The sequence below is a fragment of the Aethalodelphis obliquidens genome, unplaced genomic scaffold, assembly GCF_003676395.1.
Source record: "Aethalodelphis obliquidens isolate GAN/ISIS:26980383/991018 unplaced genomic scaffold, ASM367639v1 scaffold7, whole genome shotgun sequence".
Taxonomy (NCBI): Eukaryota; Metazoa; Chordata; class Mammalia; order Artiodactyla; family Delphinidae; genus Aethalodelphis; species Aethalodelphis obliquidens.
The window spans coordinates 9,098,826-9,118,984 of record NW_020837951.1 but is presented as its reverse complement, the minus strand read 5'-3'; the positions used below and the strand labels follow the sequence as shown (position 1 = coordinate 9,118,984).

The 20,159-nt window shown below is 47.2% G+C and overlaps 1 protein-coding gene across 5 annotated transcripts in view; it reads left to right on the top strand.

The window, feature by feature from the left end:
- The window catches only part of MVB12B (multivesicular body subunit 12B), a 176,853-nt gene that overhangs the window by 48,936 nt on the left and 107,758 nt on the right, over positions 1 to 20,159 (top strand). For all 5 annotated transcript variants that reach the window (XM_027104855.1, XM_027104850.1, XM_027104851.1 and 2 more), the window contains 3 exons: positions 6,369 to 6,476; positions 11,288 to 11,384; positions 19,272 to 19,401. In XM_027104855.1, the coding sequence (XP_026960656.1) occupies positions 6,369 to 6,476; positions 11,288 to 11,384; positions 19,272 to 19,401 (335 nt within the window). The remainder of the gene's footprint in view (positions 1 to 6,368; positions 6,477 to 11,287; positions 11,385 to 19,271; positions 19,402 to 20,159) is intronic.

Below are 20,159 nucleotides of genomic sequence, written 5' to 3'. Positions count from 1 at the left end.
GTTTTTTTTTTTAACAAAGTGATACACGTACAGGTTAAAAAATCAGAGTACTAAAAGACTTATAAGAAAATATAGCTGCCCCCAGCCATGTCCCTGCCCGCTCTCCATTTTTCACTCCCCAGAGGCAGTTACTTTCAACTCTTTTAGATTTTTTCACTTCTGGTACTTCATCTCCATGTTTCTAAATAATGTGTTTATACTGCTTATTTCTTTTTTTTTTTTTTTTTTTTGCGGTACGCGGGCCTCTCACTGTTGTGGCCTCTCCCACTGCGGAGCACAGGCTCCGGACGCGCAGGCTTAGTGGCCATGGCTCACGGGCCCAGCCGCTCCGCGGCACGTGGGATCTTCCCGGACCGGGGCACGAACCCGTGTCCCCTGCATCGGCAGGCGGACTCTCAACCACTGCGCCACCAGGGAAGCCCTATACTGCTTATCTCTTGATCTACTTATCCTCACGTTTAGTTTTCTCATAATCTCCCCCTATCAGGCAGTATCACAATTTTTGGTAAATTAGTGGGCAGTGTTTACACATGTAAACATTGGGTACCACTGAATCAAGTAATGCACCAGACTGGAGTTTCTTTCTTATAAGCCTTTCCTTTTCTTGGAATTAGTTCTTGACTTGTTTCTTTCATTTGCTTTATTGTCTAGGTGCCTACTGATTTTTATACAAGAATTTAACATTTTTCTTTAAAATTTTCAAGCCAGTTACCAGCTGTTAGAAACAAGCTAGTTTCAAGCTAGTTACTAGCTGTTTTCAAACAGCTTTACGCCTCTGGTTTTATTTGTAAATGCTCCGATACGTCCGTCACGTGCCCGTCTGTATCTCTTCCCAGTGCTGGAGTACAGTCCCATACTGTACTCCCATACTGTACGTGGAAGGTTGTTCCACGACCTTCTCTGCTTTCCCTCCTGTCCAGGCCCTGCCCGGCGGACGTGCCACTGCCGTCCCCTGGCTGTCCTGTGTGGGATCTGTTCCTGGAGCTCAGGGTTTCCTCTTTATTGATTCAATCCCCAGCCGTGCTGATGCATCCTCCTGTAGGTTCAAGGGTGGGCAGGGGATGAATTTAGCAAATTGTTGCACGTCTGCAAAGGTCTTTATCCTACCTTCATGCTTACTTGATGTTGGTTTAGGTGGAGAATTCCAGAATTCCTCGGAATTTTGAAGAGGTCGTTCTCTTAGTTTCCAGTGTTGCTGGTGAGAAGTCTGATGCATTCAGATTCCGTTCCTCTGCACGTGGCCTGTTCTTTCGCTCTGGAAGTTTCAAAGGTGGTTTCTTCATCCCAAATGTGGTGGGATTCTCCATTGCTTTGCTTTGGGGTGGGGCTTTTTTATTCACTGTGCTAGAACTCTCAGGACCACTTTAAGGTGGAGGCTCACCTTTTGTTCCTTTTTTTATTTCTCTTTCTGGAAATTTCATTAATTGGATGTTGTACTGATTCTTCAGTTTTCTTAGTTTTTTCCCCTCTAGTTAACCTCTTCATCTTTGTATTTTACTTTCTGGAAGATTTCCTCAACTTTCTCTTCCAATATATTTTTTGAATTTGTTATTTTAGCCGTAAGTTTTTTATGTCTAAGCTCTTTACATTGTCTTCAGTTGTTCCTTTTAAAATGTTTTTCACATTATTCTGTTCTTGTTCAGTGGTTGCAATGTAGTCACTCATCCCTCTGAAGATACTGATTATAGAGTTGGTTGGTTGTTCCTTAGCCTTCACTGTTTCCTCATTATTATCTGTACTATTTTCAAGTTCCCCTTTTCCTAATAATTTGAGCCCTGTCTTTCATATTTGAGACTCCCCCCGATGCCTGGTGACCCTTTGTTGTCAGGTAGGAGTGAGGCCCTAGCTCCTGGGGTCGGAGCCCCGCGGTGGGGTAAGGCCTGATGACCTGCGGGCTGCACAGTGGGTGATGCAGCAGGGAGCTGGCCTCGATAACAGAGGCCACAGAGCCTGTAGGTGCTGGTCCTCTCTCTGGAACTCTTTAGTTTCTCCAGAGATGCATCCTTTAATTTCCAGCATTTAGAGGGTACACCTGGCTGCCGAGGTACCAGAAGCAGGAAGGAGGGTGAGCCTGGCGGGGGCCACCATTCAGTCACCAGTCACTGTGCATAGTTACCCCCTCCTTTCACTCTGGAGTCTTACTTCCTCCTTCACCTCCTTCCCCATCAGTCTGGTGTTCTGGAGCCCTGAGCCCTACTGGTCCCGTTTCTGCAGAAAATACTTCTGAAACAGGGGTAGGGATCTGGGAGTCTAATGGCTTTGTGTATAGGCCTGTTTCCGTCTGCCTGCCTCAGCCCTAAACTCGCACCCACCCACCTCCAGGCCCTCCACCCTCATCCTAGGAGTATCTGGTGGCGCGGGGCCCTGGGGCCTCCGGCACCGCCTCCACTCTGCTACACCCCAGACCGTCCACTTCCCACACCTCCACACACCCGATGGCATCTCTCTCGTGTTGTACTCCTCTCTTGCACTTTATTTTAGTGGCCCCAATACTTCCTCCACTTTGATTGTCATCTTAGAAGAATATTGGCAGAGAAGAGAGAGAAACCCACGTGTCCGTTCTGTCACTGCCCACCTACTCCTCGTACCGGAGAAGATGCGAGAAAGAGAGGGGGAGGGTATGAGGGTGTGAGTGGGAGAGTGTATGTGAGTGTGAGTGTGTGAGAAGAGTGTGTGTGTGTGTGTGTGTGTGTGTGAGAAGCCCTGTGACAGACACTCTGGGGGCGCTGCAGCCAGCAACAGCATTGGACATATTCTAGTCATTTGGGGAACAGGGCAGGGTACAAATAAGAACCGAAAGAATAAGTGGCCTTATTGTTGAAATGGGGATGTGGCCGCAGAGTGGTGATTTTGAAGCGGATACATACACTCAGTTCAAGGGATTAAGTCCTGGGAATTGCATTGTTTCGAATTCTTATTGCGTCACTCCAGGAGCCGCAGGGTCCTTGGTGTTTCACGCTTTGTTCCAGATTGACCGGCTGATTCTTTCATTCATTCCGTCAGCAAGTTTTGGTGGAGCCCATATGTATCAGGCAGTATGCTTAGTGCAGGGCATAAACGGCCATCAGGCATCGTCCTCGTCCTGGTGAAGCTTTAGTCCAGTGGCGGGGCAGTAGGGGCAGGTAAACGTTAATCAGGCAGGTACCTGATATGCGTCTGAAGACCAGGTCCGGTCCCAGAGATGGGGAAGGAATCCCAGAGGACCAGAGAGATTGGAGCGGAGCCCGAGGTGACAGTGCAGGGCTTTTCGAATCCTGACGTGGCGTGGTATCACTTTAAATATCTGTTTTGCTCTCAGAGCAGACGTCCTCATGTTTAGCGTAGACCTGTTGGCACGGGCTTTGTGGGGGTCCCGAGTGGGCACTGAGGCACGCCTCATGCATTATCCCCTCTGTCCCCGCAGCGCCCTCAGGGTAGGGGGCTTGCTTAAGCATTGGGGTGTCAGGTTGGGGTCTGCTGTGCCTAGAGCACTTCTTCCTCCTCCCCCTGCAGCCTCCCATCCTGGGACTCAGGACTGAGCTCACAAGGGCAGAGTTTAGACGTGAACTTCTGCAGGCGCGCCCATGTAGCCACCTGCCACATTTACCTTGTAGCTCATCTAACTTGGGATGGGAAGAGTTTAGGTTAGACAGCACCTTTACGTGCCTGGGTTGTAAAGAAGCTTTGGGTACTTCTTATCGCTCCATGGAGGGCAGGGCTGCGAAGGCCCAGGTTGTTACACCAGGGCCGCTTCCCTAGTCCGGCTGGGAGCCAGGCCCGGGCCTTCCCACTCCCTGCTTAGCAGTGGAGCCGGCTGCCAGTGTGGATCCGGCCTGCGGGCCCCAGGCTGCGGACAGCTGCGCTCTGCCCAGATACACATGCGCGTGCGCGCACACACACACACACACACACACACACACACACACACACACTCTCTCTCTCTCTCTCTCTCTCTCTCTCTCTCTCTCTCTCTCTCTCACACTCCCCCGCCCCCTCTCTTTCTCACCCTCTTCCTCCCTCTCACCCTCACCTCCCTCCACACCTCCCCTTGGCTGGGGTTGGAGGGCGATGCACATTTTCACTTCATTGCAAAGGAGTCGTGGCCTCAGGGCAAAGCTGGGACTTTGGATGTCTGTGTTGAATGTTTCTCAGGAGTGGATTGGAGGACTGTAACTGCCACAATGAGAAGGAGAGAAGGGGGCCTCTGAGGAGGGAGCAGGTCCACTGCCTGCTTTCTCCCTTGGCACTCCTGCGCCAGCCTCTTTATCCTACCAAGGTGTCTTCTCATTCAGAAAAGGGAAAATTCTAGCAGTGGGTGAGAGGAGGGGATCATCATTTTCAAACCCTGGAAACAATAGCCTTGACTTAGGGTGCATAACACCCCTCAGTGGAATTTCCAGTAGCCTGGAAAGCCCTTCTGAACCGCCTGCCTTTTCCGTGGGAGGTTGGACACAGCTCTCTTCCTTCTGAGTCCCAGCCTGTGGTCCCACAGCCTTTGAGTGTTCTGCAGTCTCTCTATTTTTAAAAATTTATCAAAAATAATGCATTTATTATAGAGAAACCACATAGGTTCCCTTATTTCTTTGTTCCTATAGCATCTTTTCACATTTTAATGGTTCTGAAATTAGGATGCATCTTAAAATAGGTTTGTGCATTTTGATACGATATTTCTTTTTTCCTGAAGGAGTGTTCTTTAAATCCACGGGTGATTCCCAAACGACTACATCTTAGAACTGAGGAAATACAATAAAAGTACAGTTTGGGAAACAAAAATCTTTCAAACATGGAACCCATGGGAGAAAACAAAGCAAAAGGGATCCTTGGGAGTGGGAAGCTGGGGCCGCTGCTTCCAATTTCATGTTTTCCGAGAAACTTCATGTATGACCGTTTCGGGGGGAGATGCGGACAGGGCCTGATCTTGTTCCGTCGTGTTTCTTTCTGTGAGGTTGACATACTTGGAGCAGACGTTCCCTGAGATTGTCCCCATACTACTCCTCCTTCAGATTTCAGGTCAAACATATCTGCGTATTTAGAATAAGAACCTTTCTTTTCCCTTTGTTGCACTTGCTAACTTACGATCCTTGGGTTTGAAAGAAGGCATTTTTCTTTTGCCAGTTGACCTTTGGGCTTTCCAGAGGCCCCTCAGAGAGCGTGGCCGTCGGGGCTCTGGGGACCATCCCAGTGGAGCCACCCCCACCCCCCTGCCCTGCGCATGTGACAGTCCGAGGTTGTGGGCCTCCTGTGCAGTGTGGACACGGGATGGGGCTGCCTCAGGGGCATTTTGTGTGAAGAAGGGAGGTGCTTTCAGCAGTTTGTGAGAACGGCCTGGAGCTTGTCAGATCAAGGACGGCTTCCCAAAGTCTAAGCCTCAGAAGGACGAGCAGGGAGATGCCCAGAGTGCCCTGGCAGGGGCAGGGGTGGTGGCTGCAGAGCTCATCCCCAAAGGGGCACTGCTCCCAGTCTTCCGGGGGGTCCCCCATTGGGGTCCAGCCGGGGTGTGGGAGGTTGATTAATACTCTGACCTGTTAGGCCGCTGAGGGAGCAAGCAGCCCAGGCCCTGATGGTCCGTTAATGAGTATCTTGCAGAGAATGGGGAGAGTGCATCCTGGCCGGCCTCCGTCTCCTCTCCCGTGTCCTTGTGAACCCTTCCCACTAGTCCCAGCCCCACAGTCCCATGCACAGGTCCTGTAAGACTCAAATCAAGGCCAGCTTCATCCTTGAATGCTGCCTAGAGGAAAATTTCTGCAGCTGAATACGAGAAGATGGCTCTTTAGCCTATAAACAAGCAGCTGAGTCTTTTTTAATTTTCCTATCATGCTACAGTTTCCGACCTTGACTACCACTCGCAGAGCTTGTGCCGAGAAGAAACAGTGCATCTCCCAGCTCCCCGCCCCCGCCCCAGCGCCCAGCAGAGTCCCAGTGACGGCAGCCCCTGGCCGGCCCGGGTCCTGGACGGAGCAGGAGGCCGTGCCAGGCTCACGGCGGGCAGTGCCCCTTTCAGGTGGCATTTCACGCCCCATTGGACTTTTTTCTGCACCCTGTACTATCCCCCGAGTAAGTGGTAATGAGCAACTTAATTTGCTGACTTCTCCAATCCCTTCTTGGTCCATGACAACAAAATTTGCTCTTTTCTCATTAGAACCACTTTTGTCAGGGTGTCTTTAATCAATGGCTTCCCCAGGGACAGTATTTTTAGAAGTTGTTATTTTTCACACTCTCCCTTTACCCCTCTTGGAAAATCTCTTCCCAGGGCCTCATGAAATGGACTAATGAGATGCCGCACGAGTCCAGGCTGGAGTTAATTGGTGCAGGTACGAAGAAGCTGCTCACACACGCCCTGGCTGCATCCTGCCTCACCTGCTGTCCTTTTCTCCATCTCTTTGGTGTAGGTTGCACAGACAGCAGATGGTGTGGATGCTGACCTCTGGAAAGACGGCTTATTTAAATCCAAGGTTACCAGATACCTGTGTTTCACAAGATCATTTTCCAAAGAAAATGTAAGTCTTAGTGGTTTTCTGTTTGCTAAGTGAGCACAAGTCATTTACATTCCTGTTTGAAATCTCCTCGTTTTTTGCTTGTGGTTTATTTTCATCACTATGTTAATTTATCTGTGGTTTTAGTGAATGGGGGTAGAATCAGCAGCCTGTGCTGTGTTTCATTTATTAACAGTATTATTAACCACATACCCAAGTGTACAGTGAATTCCATTAAAACGTGTTCTCCGAAGGAGACTAGGAGATTTCTCTCACAGCTCTTGTCTGCCTGCCTTTCCTCCAAGTAACAAATCACAGGGTAGTACGGAGGTAAGTGTCTTCCAGGGGAGCTGGATTTAAAGCTGACCACCAGATGGGAGCATAGCTAGAAGGATGCCACGCAGTCACCCCTCCCCCAGACATGGCCTTGTTAACTTTCTCCCCGAGTCTCTCTGACATATGACATTTCATTGTTTCTGCAGGTGGGTATCCACCACCCAGGCAGATTTCTTTTACTGTGATGTTTAATACTTAAGCCCATAAATCAGGAAATTTTAAAGACATCTACTAAAGCTCTTCCAGCAAAGTATTCTAATGGGTGGCTTAGAAAGAAGAGAAGTGGCTCTCGTGAGTGTCCACCCCGTGTGAGACCTGTCCTGGGCGCTCTGCACATACGCCACTTCTGTCCTCAGACAGGCTCTCGAAGTACCAGCTCCTTTCTGACATCAGGGAGTTTTCATGCTTGTCCAAGGCCACCTGTCTTCCCTAACTCCAAATAGGGAGCAGTCAGATTTTCATTTTTAAGGTGACATTTTATTTTGGGCCTGAATGCTAAAAAAAAAAAAAAAAAAAAAAAAATGGGTGGGAAATATTTTTATAAATTTTATTATAACAGTAATACATGTTCATGATTTATAAAGAAAAAATCAGGTTCAAACATCCCCATTCAGAAGCATGGAAGGGGAAAGGCAACGGTCTTTCTCTCCATCACAAACCCCACAGCCCCGTGGTCCTATCACGGTCCTCGTGCGTCCCTGCAGCATTTGCTGGCTGTGGACAGTCACACAGTTCTCTGGCCCGCACTCTCTTCCACCAGCCATTCCTGTTGTTTGTTGGTAAGTCTTTGTTAGGAAAATGATTCCTAACAGACTCAGGGAGAACTCATTGCTTTAATTTTTTCCCACTAATGATGAGAGTAATACATGCTTGCTGTGAAGAACAGAGTTTCTGGTGGAGTAGGGGAAAGTCCTGGCAGGTGAGCCTGCGGTGGGTCTGAGCAGGTCCCTCATGTCACGGTGCAGCTGAGGAGACCCCAGGAACAGGTCTGAAGGCCGGGTTGCCCTTCCAGACGTGGGACTCGTGATCTTAGGGGTAGTGCCCCCTTGGCCCCATCCTTCCCTCCTGCGTCCACATCCACGTACAGGTCACTCTTGTCCCCTTTGTCCCTGGAGCTTACCTAAACCTTTTTTGAAACTAGTCGTGTTCTTAGCTTTTGTCACCTCTTTTCTGCCCACTGGCTACCCTTTCTGCAGAAGGTCCGTGTGTTCACTGCCGCTCAGGGCTGTGAGGACCAACTCCTGAGGGTTGAGCATCTTGTTCACACCCTCACTCTGCCTGGTGGTTTCACGTGTTCACTCCTGGTCTCCAGTTAGCCTCAGCCTCTCCTACTGAAGAGGAGACCGTGGCCACAAAGGACAGCTACGATCTCGTTGGTCATTTTTGATTTCTGTTTTTGTTGCATTTCCTTGAAGGCCGTGGGGTGTCGGTACTCTAGGCCAGAAGAGCCCCTGATCCCTTGGAGTGGGGACAATGACAGGTCTCAAAATGATAGAGAGAAGTCCCTGGGGCTTGTTAATTAGGCGTCACGGGTAAGTGGATGATAGAAGATACACCGATTTAGTCAACATTTGTCGAACGTTCAGGAGATGTTCCTTGAGTGCCTACTATGCGTGTCTTGCTCCATGAGGGCTGGGCAGACATGGGGAGGTGGGTGTGATGAGGGGATGCAAGATGAGGACAAGGGCAGTGGGAGAATCCTCTGCCCCTCTTTTGAGGCAGTAAGGAGATTAGGTGCATTTTATTTTCAGAAAAAGAAAGAATGGGTCCTATAGTGAGATCCAGAGGGATACAGCTGAAGGGGTGGCAGGGGCCCACTTGCCAGCCCAGGATTAGAGCAGGAATAAGGCATATTTTAATGTTACAGCCGGTCTGTCCCGGCCCTGCTGTCAGAGCCAAGACTTTGCATGACAATTTTTTACAACTGCAAAGGAGGGATGTGGAATCTCAAGACTGGACAGATTCTTAATTAGGTGACTTGAGACTCGCTGTGTAGGAGTTTGTGGAGACTCCTTTGGAACCTAAATTCCTTTCCCCCAATAATGCTATTAATACAGAAACCTGGCTTTGGAGTGACATTGCTTCCTGGGGAAGGATTGAGATTAATTGCACTTTTCATGCCCTGTACTTTCTGCATTACCTGTAATAATAATGTACATAGATTAGGTAGGGAGGATATTAAACAGAAGAATTTATGAACATTTGAATATTAAGTTGGTTATCTGTGGCTACCTTAAATGCAAGGTTGTCAAAAATAATTACAGTATACTAGCAAATACTGGCTACCAGAGACAATATAAATACCCTGAGTCAGTGCATATTGGGCTTTTGGCATGAATCATTTGCTCAACAAGGATTGGGAATACGTTCTTCATATTTATGAGGAGGAAATGAAAGAGAGCACGGGATGGGGGAGGGGAGAGGAACAAGCAAAATTAATGGTGTGGCAGACTTTCTGTATTAAACCCGGTGCAGTGGCAGCCCCTGCACGGAGGGACCACACTTGGGCTGCGGGAAGCTCTGACAGTGCAGGCTCCCGTTCCATATGCACAGGAGGGGTTTTTTCATGCTTTTTTTCATGGCTGCACCACCGATGTTCTGGTTTAATGATCAGGGACATTTGTAGAGTGTGGAGTGTGAGGTCGCTAAGTGGTTTGCAGTTGACTTATGTAAAACCCAACTTGTCAAGTAGAAGACGTTTGAGAAGGATATTGATGAACACCCGTCCATCTATGGGGCAGGAAAACATACCCGGTTGTTAATTTCTCAATGCAGAAAACAGTGATGACATGGAAAGGCAACTGCCATGAAAAAAAATTATGATAGATTAGATCAGGTGATTCTGAAGGCAGCTGATGCTTGCGCGTTGGGTTAATGGTTCAGACCCTTCCTCCACAGTCAGAGATTTATTCCGCAGCAGTGAGGGTTCCGCTTTCCACTTGCTGCGCTGATCTGTGCATTGTCTTCCTGAGACCCAGCTACCTGAAATGTAATAATATTAAATCCTCGGCAAATACCGTATTTCTAGAGAAACGGTTTTGTGACCACAGTGCCGAAAAAACACTGGTCATAGTTTACACTTGACATTTTGACCTTCATGGCTAAATTTCAAGAATTTATTTCATTTGTGTACTTTTGGTTTATAATACATTTATTAAATATACTTTTAATATATCTATTGATATTGTTTAGATTCATCATCCAAGCAAATCCAATTTGATTTCTGGTTCTGAGTGGCCCGCCCAGTTAAAAATGTACCAAAAAACATTAATTTATTCAGCAGATAATTATTGAGCACCTACTGTGTGCCCAGATCTATGCTAGGCTTGGATATATAGTAGTAGCAGAGAGAGTTTTGGTCCTGATGGCTCTCAAACTCTAGTGGGGAAGCAGATACTAAATAAAAACCTCACAAATATGTCATTATAAATTGATATGAAGGAAAATTGCGAGTGCCGAGAGAGGACATAGCGTAGAGTTCAGATGATAGGAATTCCCTGATTGGCTTTCAGGGATGGTGTTGGCACTGCGCAGGATGGGGTGCGGCACGGAGACTGAGGGGCACGCCCTTCTCTGAGCAGGACGCCTGAGGAGTTGCTGTGCGGGGCAAGGTGGTGGGCTCGTCCGGGAGCGCAGAACAGGTAAACTGAGAGTGTGCTCATGGGGACTTGTGGGGATGAGGTGCTTCTGGAAGGTGAGCATTCCAAGTGCATTGCTAGTATCCTGACAGGAGAGATTGGGATCAGAAGGCATCATTCTTTTTTTAACTGAAGAATTTAATGAAATCTCCGAGGTGGACCCACATATCTAAGTTGTAGGGTAGATCGCTTTAGAGCTTGTTTCCAACTTGAGATGTGGGCTGTGAGTGCCAGTGCGTTTGCAGAGAATTCTCTCTTGCAATTACAGGATGGCATGCTGTCTTCGAAGATATTTTTGCACTGGTTACGGAAACTGCGCACTGTGGACCCCGTGCACTACCACTAAGTAGAAGCTATAATAGGCCCTTGTGCATGTCATTTTAGAAGATGCGTAATATTAGGCAGCAGGGCTTTTCACTGTGTCTTAGTTTATGATTCGTGGGGTTTTACAGAATGTGTCTAGCCACCGAAATGTGTGTCAACATGCAGACTGGCGATCACTTAGGAGTGTGACGGGTTCTCTGTTAGGCTGAGATGCAGCTCTCCCTGTGCAGCGACCGCCCCAGGAATGTGCTCTTTCTAAACCTGCTACCCCAAGAGCTGATGCTCAGGGCTCATCTTGCTAACCAAGGCCACATCGGAGTGAGTGGCTTTGAGGTTCTGCAGATGAAACTCCTCCCCGGGGGCCACCAGAGTCCCTGTGTAACTGCTGGGGAGCATTAAATGACACCTACTGTAATTAACCTGCTGTCGTGAAGCGGCGCGAGTCTTGTGTTAGATATGCATTTTGAAGCCAAGATGGCAAACCCACTGCAGGCGTGTTCAGATTAATCATCTCTCTCTCTCTTCTTTCTTCCCAAGAGCCATTTAGGGAACGTGTTAGTGGACATGAAGCTCATCGACATCAAGGACACTCTGCCTGTCGGCTTCATCCCAATTCAGGAGACGGTAGACACACGTGAGTCACCCCTTACTACTTCTCGTCACGATGAGAATTTTCTTCCTTCAGGTATATTTTTAGACATTCTTATGTGCATTTTTCTTCGGAAACATTTTAGGAGGCCTTACTGCGTGCCCCAAATAAACCCTGCTGCTTTTGACATATGTCTGACTTGGTTCTCCAAGGAGTTTTCAGCGTTCTGGGTAGCGGCATGTAAATGAGCAGGACGGTGCTCCCTGCTGAATCGGCTCACTCAGGAAGGGGACAGTGAAACCGCTTATAGTTTGTCCTTAGCCCGTTCTCCGGTGCTGCTGAAGCCAAGCTTGGCATGAGACCCAGAAGCAAAAGGAAAAAACCAAAAGCACGCAGGGAACACAAGGGCGGTAACAGCCCCATTTTTGGCTCTTGGAGCACAAAGAAAAGTCAGAACCAGAAAGACTGCAACTTAGAGTCCTCAGGATTCGAAATTGAGGGAAGACTCTGATCCCTGAGCAACACAGAGCGGAAGTGAGTGGCTGACACGTCGGAAGCTTCTTCAGGATCCTGGGGCACTTCGAGGTTCTTGTCGTGCTCGCCAGTTATTAAATAGAGCTGGAAACCTGGGTAGTTGAGCCTCCTCATTTTGATGTGCTATAACTTGTTTTACTTTAAATTACTTGTGACCAATGTTAGGATATCCACGACAGTGATGCAGTAAATAAAAAACAAATACAGAGAATCCTTTCTTTATGACATATGATCCATTTATGAAACTCTGCATTTCACTTTTTGTCCCACATACTTTATTTTTCCGTAGTTAGCCCCATTTTGGACCTACTTTTTTTTTATTTGTTTGCTGTTTTCTTGCAAGCATTTCTTATAGACCAGACTTTCCATATTTACACAGATCCCCACATAGCTGTTATTTTAATGGAGCAAGTGAATTCCATTGTGTAGCCTAATAGTCTCCTCACTTTTGGACATTGGGCTGCTTTTGTTTGTTACTGACGTGTATTAGCTAATAATTGTGATAGTTGGTATTTAGTACGTCTTTATGCTAAATGCTCTACATACCTGATCTCATTTAATCTTCAGTAAGACCCCTATTTGGAGATGGGTATTATTATACCCATTTCACATATGAGAAAAATGAGGCACAGTAACTACTTAGGGATTAAAGAGCTTATCCAAGGTTACACATCTAGCAGTGGGGGAATGACTAGATTACACACACAAGCGTGACTCCCCACACTTTTAACCATAGTGCCACTCTGTAAAAGCATGTGTTTAAGCACCTTTTACCAATAGATTTTATATATTTATGTATTGGAGTTTGGGGATAACAGCTTTCTTGAGGTATAATTCACGTACCATACAATTTACCCATTTAAAGTTACAATCCAGTGGTTTTTAGTATATTCGCAGAGCTGTGCAACCCTTACCACAATCAATTTTAGAACGTTTCATCACCCCAAAAGAAACCGTACCCATTAGCAGTCACTCTCCATTTCTCCCTAGTCCTCTCCTCCCTAGCCCCCTGCCAGCCCTAGGCAACCACTAATCTACTTTCCATATAGATTTGCCTATTCTGAACATTTCATATAAATGAAGTTGTATAATCTGTAGTCTTTTTGTGTCTGGCTTCTTTCACATAACAGAATGTTGTCAAGGTAGGTTCATGTTGTAGCATGTCAGCACTTCGTTCCTTTTTTTATTGCCAAGTAATATTCTGTTATATGGATGTACCGTTTTGCTTATCCATTCAATTGATGGATATTTGGGTTGTTTCACTTAGGGTTATTATGAATAATGCTGCTTTGAACACGGATGCACAAACTTTTGTGTGGCCGTATGTTTTCATTGCTGTTGGGTATATACCTAAGTGTGGAATTGCTAGGTCATATGGTAACTCCATACTTAACTTATTGAGACACTGCCAAACTGTTTCTCAAGGGAGCTATACCCTTTTACATTCCAGCCAGCAGTGTTTGAGGGTTCCAGTGTCTCCACATTTTCAACACTTGTTATTGTCATTCTTTTTAGTTCTCACCATCTTAGCTGGTATGCAGTGGTCTCTCATTGTGGTTTTGATTTGTGTTTCCCTTATGGCTAATGATGTTGAACATTTTTTTATGTGCTTATTAGCCATTTGTAATTTTCTCTGGAGAAATGGCTATTCTAATTCTTTGCCCATCTAAAATTGGGTTTTCTTTTTACGATTGAGTTGTAAAAATGTTTTAATATATTCTTGATATGTCCTTTATCAGTTATATGATTTGCAAAAATTTTCTCCCATTCTATGGGTTTTCATTTCACTTTTTTTTCTTTTTTTAAATTGAGGTATAGTTGATGTACAGTTATTCCATTTTCTTGATGCTATCCTTGGAAACACAAAAGTTTTTTATTTTGGTGGAGTTCCATTTATCTGGGTTTTTTTCCTTTGTTGCTCATGCTGTTGGAATCATACCCAAGAAACCATTGCCAAATCCAAGGTCACCAGGATTTATGCCTGTGTTTTCTTCTAAGAGTTTTATAGTTTCAGCTCTTTCATTTATGTCTTTGATGCATTTTGAGTTAAAGTTTGTGAATGGTGCAAGATAGGGGTTCAGGGTTTTTTTTTTTAATTTTTTATTGAAGTATAGTTGATTTAAACACATGTATTCTTTTGCATGTGAGTATCCAGTCGTTCCAGCACCATTTGTTGAAAAGACTGTTCTTTCCCCCGTTGAATTGTCTCAGCATCCTTGTTGAATACCAATTGACTGTAAGCATGAAGGTTTGTTTCTGGTCTCCGAGTTCTCTTCCATTGATCTATATATGTCTTTCCTTATGCCAGAACCACACAGCCTTGGTTACTGGAGCTTTGTAGCAGGTGTTGAAACCAAGTGGTGTGAGTCCTCCAACTTTGTTCTTCTTTGTCAGGATGATTTTGGCTATTCTGGGTCCCTCAAATTTCCATGTGACTTCCAACATCAGTCAGTTTCTGCAGAGAAGCCAGCTGGGATTTTGATAGGAATGGTGTTGAATCTGTAGATCAGTTTGAACATGTATAGATTTTGAATGATTTCCTTGTGATGCGTTTCCAAGGACTTGAGGCGGCTGGGTCATGTGTCCTCAATGGCCTGCTCCCGACCTTCCTCTACAGCAGAGGTCCCCAAGCTTTTTGGCACCAGGGACCGGTTTCGTGGAGGACAGTTTTTGTCGGGGGGAGGGGAGGATGGTTCAGGCGGCACTGCCAGCGATGCGCAGTGGCAGATGAAGCTTCGCTCGCCCGCCGCTCACCTCCTGCTGTGCGGCCCGGTTCCTAACAGGCTGAGGACCGGTACCGGTCCGTGGCCCGGGAGTTCGGGACCCCTGCTCTGCAACGTACTTCTTACCTTCAAGCACGCCATGCTTTACCCAGACCGAGCCACTTACTGTGCCGTCTTTATGCTCCTTTCTTTTCGGACTCCACGTATTTGCATTGTTGTTTTCCTGGCCTGAAGGCCCCTTCCCTCACTCTGAATATCCACACCCCATGTCTTTCAAGGCTGAGCTCAAGACTGCGTGAAACAGCCTCTGATCCCTAGATGTGAGTCTGAAGCAAGCTCTCTCTCCTCTCCACAGTCAGCCACAATGGATGTGTGTCTACTGTAGGCACTGCAGGCTTTGGGATATAAAGATGAGCCTGGGAAAAGAACCCACAAGGAGCTCAGTCTAGCGGGTGGCTATAATCACTTGGAGGTCAGGGTCCCCATCTGCCTTCTTTACTGCTTTTCACCTGCCTGGCACAGCACACCTGTGTTGAAGGGAGGGAGGAGAGTAAGCAACTGCCAGTAACAGTGGTGGGAAGCCAAAGGGAGCGGTCGATTCTGCTTCCGAGTTCCCATCTTTACCTCTGTTAGGACAGACTGCACCAGGCATCATGGGAAGAACTTGGGCTCTGGAGTCAGACTCGCCTAATATTGAGTCTGCCTCTGCCACTTACAAATGAGGGACCCTGGGCAAATGACTTCAGCCTCCCGGGCCTCAGTTGCCTCAAATGGGGGGGATATTTACCTGTTTTCTTCATGTTTTGCTACTTACTTTCTTCGAGGGCAAGATCCGTGTTTAATTCATCTTTGAATCACCTAAGGTACCTGCCATACACAGTGCCTTGATCAGAGGATGGGCTCAATAAAGATAAGCTTTATTATCCTCTGCTGCCAGATTAACTTCCAGGAAAACCAGTTCATGTGGCCACTAATGATCGCGGCTTGTACCTGTTTGCCACCGGCCTGCCAGCCTAGGTTTTACATTTTTTATTTAGTTTTACTCTCTAATTTTGTTTAATTTTCACTTATTATTTATTAGCAAAACTGAATATTTTCACGTGTTTGCCTGCTGCTTTTGCTTATTCTTATATGAATGGTCTCTTTAAGAGCTAAAATTGCCTTGTAGACTTTTTGTATTAATTTCCTACTTTTCCCCTGTGTTTTTCTTAGTTTTAAAATTTGCATTGTCGTTCGTTTTTGACAACTAAGTGGCTTAAAATGTCTGTATATTGATATACTATAGAGCCAAGGGAGTTCTCATTCTGCATTTTCCTCTCAATTTGTTGAACCAGTTGAGCGAGGAGGCCCAGGGCTGAGTCCTGGTCTAGCTTCCGTGGGGCCCCAGTGATTCTGGGAAGTCCCCCCACCATGACTGGGGGTGCACTGGTTGCTGCCCCATGGACATTCTGAGGTTGGGTCCTGGCACCTCCAACAAGTGTCTTATCACACAAGGAAGGGTGAGCTTAGGGTCGCCTATTCATTTAAGGTCATGCGGTCATTCCTGGAGCCTTGACCCAGGGACAGGTGAGCTCAAGCTGACCAGATAAACCTGTGGTCAGCTCTGTGATGTTTGAGAGCATTTAGGGTCCTGATTTTATAAAATCAGCCAGAAAGATGAGACTCCTGTAATTAATTTAAAGTACGGTTTGTTGCAATCTCTATAGCACTTAAAAAACTGGAAGACTGTTTGTTTTAGTAAAGTGCTGTGTCCTTTCTCTGTTCATTAGCGTGACTGAACACATTTCTGTGGACTCTGTATGTTTGCTTAAAGTCAGGCCTGTGTAAGCACGTGTAATTAGTGGCTCCATCTCTTACCCCGAGTTTGCTGTAGATGGAAGAATGGAGCAAAGAGCAGCTGGCAGAGCAAGTGCATAAAAGACCTGCATCGTAGTTTACTTTGAGGAAAGGTCTCTCCTCCTTCACACTTTCAAAGGCCTGATCTTATGAGCTCATAGTTTTTGAAGCTGCAGGGTTGCTGTGGACAGTTTACCCCCAGTTACCACCCCTGCCTTCTTGGATACGATATTTGGGGTCTGGATTCAGTATCCAGTATTATTACTCATAGCTGGTAGATCTGGTCTAGCCCTCAGTTTCCTCACTAGGAAAAGAACCGACAAAGTTTCTGAGTTTCCATCTGGTTCCCCCAAAATGTCAACACCTAATTCTAATCTCCCCTTTGGTAAAAATCAAGACCAGCAGCAGGACTGCACTCCCCTCTTTATCCTGCTCCCTGATTTAAATGTGCTTATTTCCTGCCACGGAACTGAAAGGTCTTGAAAATCAATGCCAAACACTGACACAAATTGTATGCCAGAGGCTTACTTACAATAATACGGTGAGGGGCTTCCCTGGTGGCGCAGTGGTTGAGAGTCCACCTGCCGATGCAGGGGACGCGGGTTCGTGCCCCGGTCTGGGAAGATCCCACATGCCGTGGAGCGGCTGGGCCCGTGAGCCATGGCCGCTGAGCCTGCGCGTCCAGAGCCTGTGCTCCGCAGCGGGAGAGGCCACAACAGTGAGAGGCCCACATACCGCAAAAAATAAAAAAATAACGGTAAGAACATCCATGGCTGTTCTTTTTTTTTTTTTAAAGAAGATGTTGGGGGTAGGAGTTTATTAATTAATTTATTTATTTTTGCTGTGTTGGGTCTTCATTTCTGTGCGAGGGCTTTCTCTAGTTGTGGCAAGTGGGGGCTACTCTTCATCGCGGTGCACGGGCCTCTCACTGTTGTGGCCTCTCCCGTTGCGGAGCACAGGCTCCAGACGCGCAGGCTCAGTAGTTGTGGCTCACTGGCCTAGTTGCTCCGCGACATGTGGGATCCTCCCAGACCAGGGCTCAAACCCGTGTCCCCTGCATTAGCAGGCAGACTCTCAACCACTGCGCCACCAGGGAAGCCCCATGGCTGTTCTTTACTGAGCACTTACTGTGTGCCAGGCACGGGGCTAAGGGGCTAAGCATATGTGTCATCACATTTCATCCACCCAGTGTCCCTATGGCCTCAGGTTTCATTAACTCCCTTTTACCGATAAATTAAGTCACTTGCCTAAGATTATGGTTCTGGATAATGGTGGAGTTGGAATTTCACCCCAGATCTATCCGACTCATGTACTGAATGGCTGCAGTTGATTGAAAGTCATGTTTAAAAACCACAGATGAACAAACAAAAAACACGTGGGTGGTGGTTCACCTTCGGCAGTTGCTAGGGTACCAGCTCATCACTCTAAGCCTTGATAAATAAAAGAATCACATATTTATCTCTCCTTTCCTGTAACAAAGCATGTTTCAGGGAGACCAGGTAGTTGAAAACTAAGATGTTTTTTATATAGAAAAATTCCAGCTAATAAATGCAGAAGGAATGACAGAAAATCACTGTGTTGACGACTTTAATGAGATTATGAATCTAGGCAACAGTCATCAGGGGATGAGAAAACCTCATGAGCATGGTTGTTGGGGACTTTATAACTGAGGTACCAACAGCAGTGGGACCTACCGAGGGTGGCCCAGCTGAGCCCCAGGCCGCACGTGTGACACCGTCAGATGTACGTTGTGTCACCTGTGAAGTGCTCCAGCCTGATCGGAATCGAATCGAGCCTCTCACTCTGCCGGTTTACAGGAAGTACAGGGGGTGACCTGAGTTCTCCATCCTGTCAGTGCCCTGAAGATAAAGGGAAGGTGGAGAGGTTGCCACAGAACAGAAGAGGCCTAACAACCAAATGCAGTGCACAGACGGTGTCTGGGTCTCGGTCCAGACAAACCAACAGTTAAATGACACTTTTGAGATAACGGAGAAAACTTGAGTATAGACTCTTGGATGATATTAAGGAATCATTGTTCATTTTGTTAGGAATGATAACAGTCATGGTAAAAAATAATAATAATTAAAAAAAAAAAGCCTGCCATGGATACCTACTGAGATTTTGGTGGGTGACGTGACATGGTGTTGGGGAGTCATTGTAAGTCTCCAGCAAAGCTGGAGGGGGTGGGGGAAGGAGATCAAACCAGGTCGCCCATTGTTGACAGTGTTAAAACCGGATGATGGGAACATGTGGATTCATCTTACTGTTCTCTCTGTTTGGGGGAATGTTTGAAAATTTCTGTAATAAAAGGTGAAAAAGGACTTCCCTGGTGGTCCGGCGGTTGAGACTCCACGCTTCCAACTGCAGGGGGCGCGGGTTAGATCCCTGGTTTGGGGAACTAAGATCCCACATGTCGTGTGGCGTGGCCAAAAAGTAAAAATTTTTAATATAAATAAATAAATAAATTTTTTAAAAAGTGAAAAAGAAAAAAGGCCATGTAGTGAAATGTGTTGACCCTCAGGGTGTCCATGTGTTTGTATCTGATGGCTGGAGCAGCGAGCAGGTTGTAGTCGTGGGTTTATTCCAGGATGCTCCTTGCAGAGGTGTGTGTGCCCTTTGGGCCCCTTCTTGGCAGGGGTTGTCGGGGGTCAGTCCCCGAATGCAGAGCAGGGTGACTGGGCCTGTCCACTGCAGCCCTGCGTCCAGCCCTTCTTTCGGGCGACTTGGATGGCTGGTCACTTCCACCGCCGGGAAGGGAACGTGACAGGAGACATGGTGTTGAAAACGGAGACGTGGGCACCTCTGGAAGACTCATCCCTTTTCTTGTCCTTTCCTTCAGAGGAAGTGGCTTTTAGGAAGAAGAGGCTGTGCATTAAATTCATCCCACGGGACTCAACCGAAGCTGCCATTTGTGACATTCGGATCATGGGCCGGACCAAGCAGGCCCCTCCTCAGTACACGTTCATTGGGTAAGTCTCAACAGCCCCAGTCTCATCTCTGCTGTCCGCTGAGGGTGCTCACATCACCCCTGGGGACCGGGTCCTGAGACCTTCTGTGTGACCCGTGGGCTCAGCCGTCTGCCTCTCATCAGCCTCTGGCCTTAGCTCTCCTTGCTGCCCTTCCTACCTGGGAGGCCGCTGGTTCAGGACACCATGCTCCTGACCAGTATTCAGAAGTTCTAGAATTCATTCGCCTTGGTCTTGATTGATCTCACTGGGGTCACGTGCACCCTGAGCCCGTCGCTGCTACCAGGAAAACGTCAATCTCTGATTGACCAAGTCTGAGCTGAAAGTGGGGTCAGCTCCATTGGAACTCAGGCACTGGGAATGAGGGGTGGCTGCTCCCCGAATACGGAGGGAAGGTAAAGATCAGAAGAGGGATGAAGGGATGCTGGACGTCCAAAAGATAATAGGTGTTCACCCATTGTACTCAGTCAGCTGAAGTTCGGGTCTCTCGAATTCATAGTGTGGTTGAGGGTTTTCGGCCTCTTGGCCACGTGCCTCTCCCTGGCCGGCTTTGCAGTCTTCTTGCTTATCCCTGTGGGTCCCTACATCATGGATGCGTTCTCCTACTTGGCTTTTGAGGTCGGCCTCCTGGATCTTGCTCATTTGAGCCCAGACCCTCCTCTTTACTCGAAAAGCCACGGCCTTTACTTGAAGGCTGCTCACGGACTGGGTGATAGAGAGAGAGAGAGAGAGAGCTGCGGTGAGAGAGAGAGAGAGAGAGA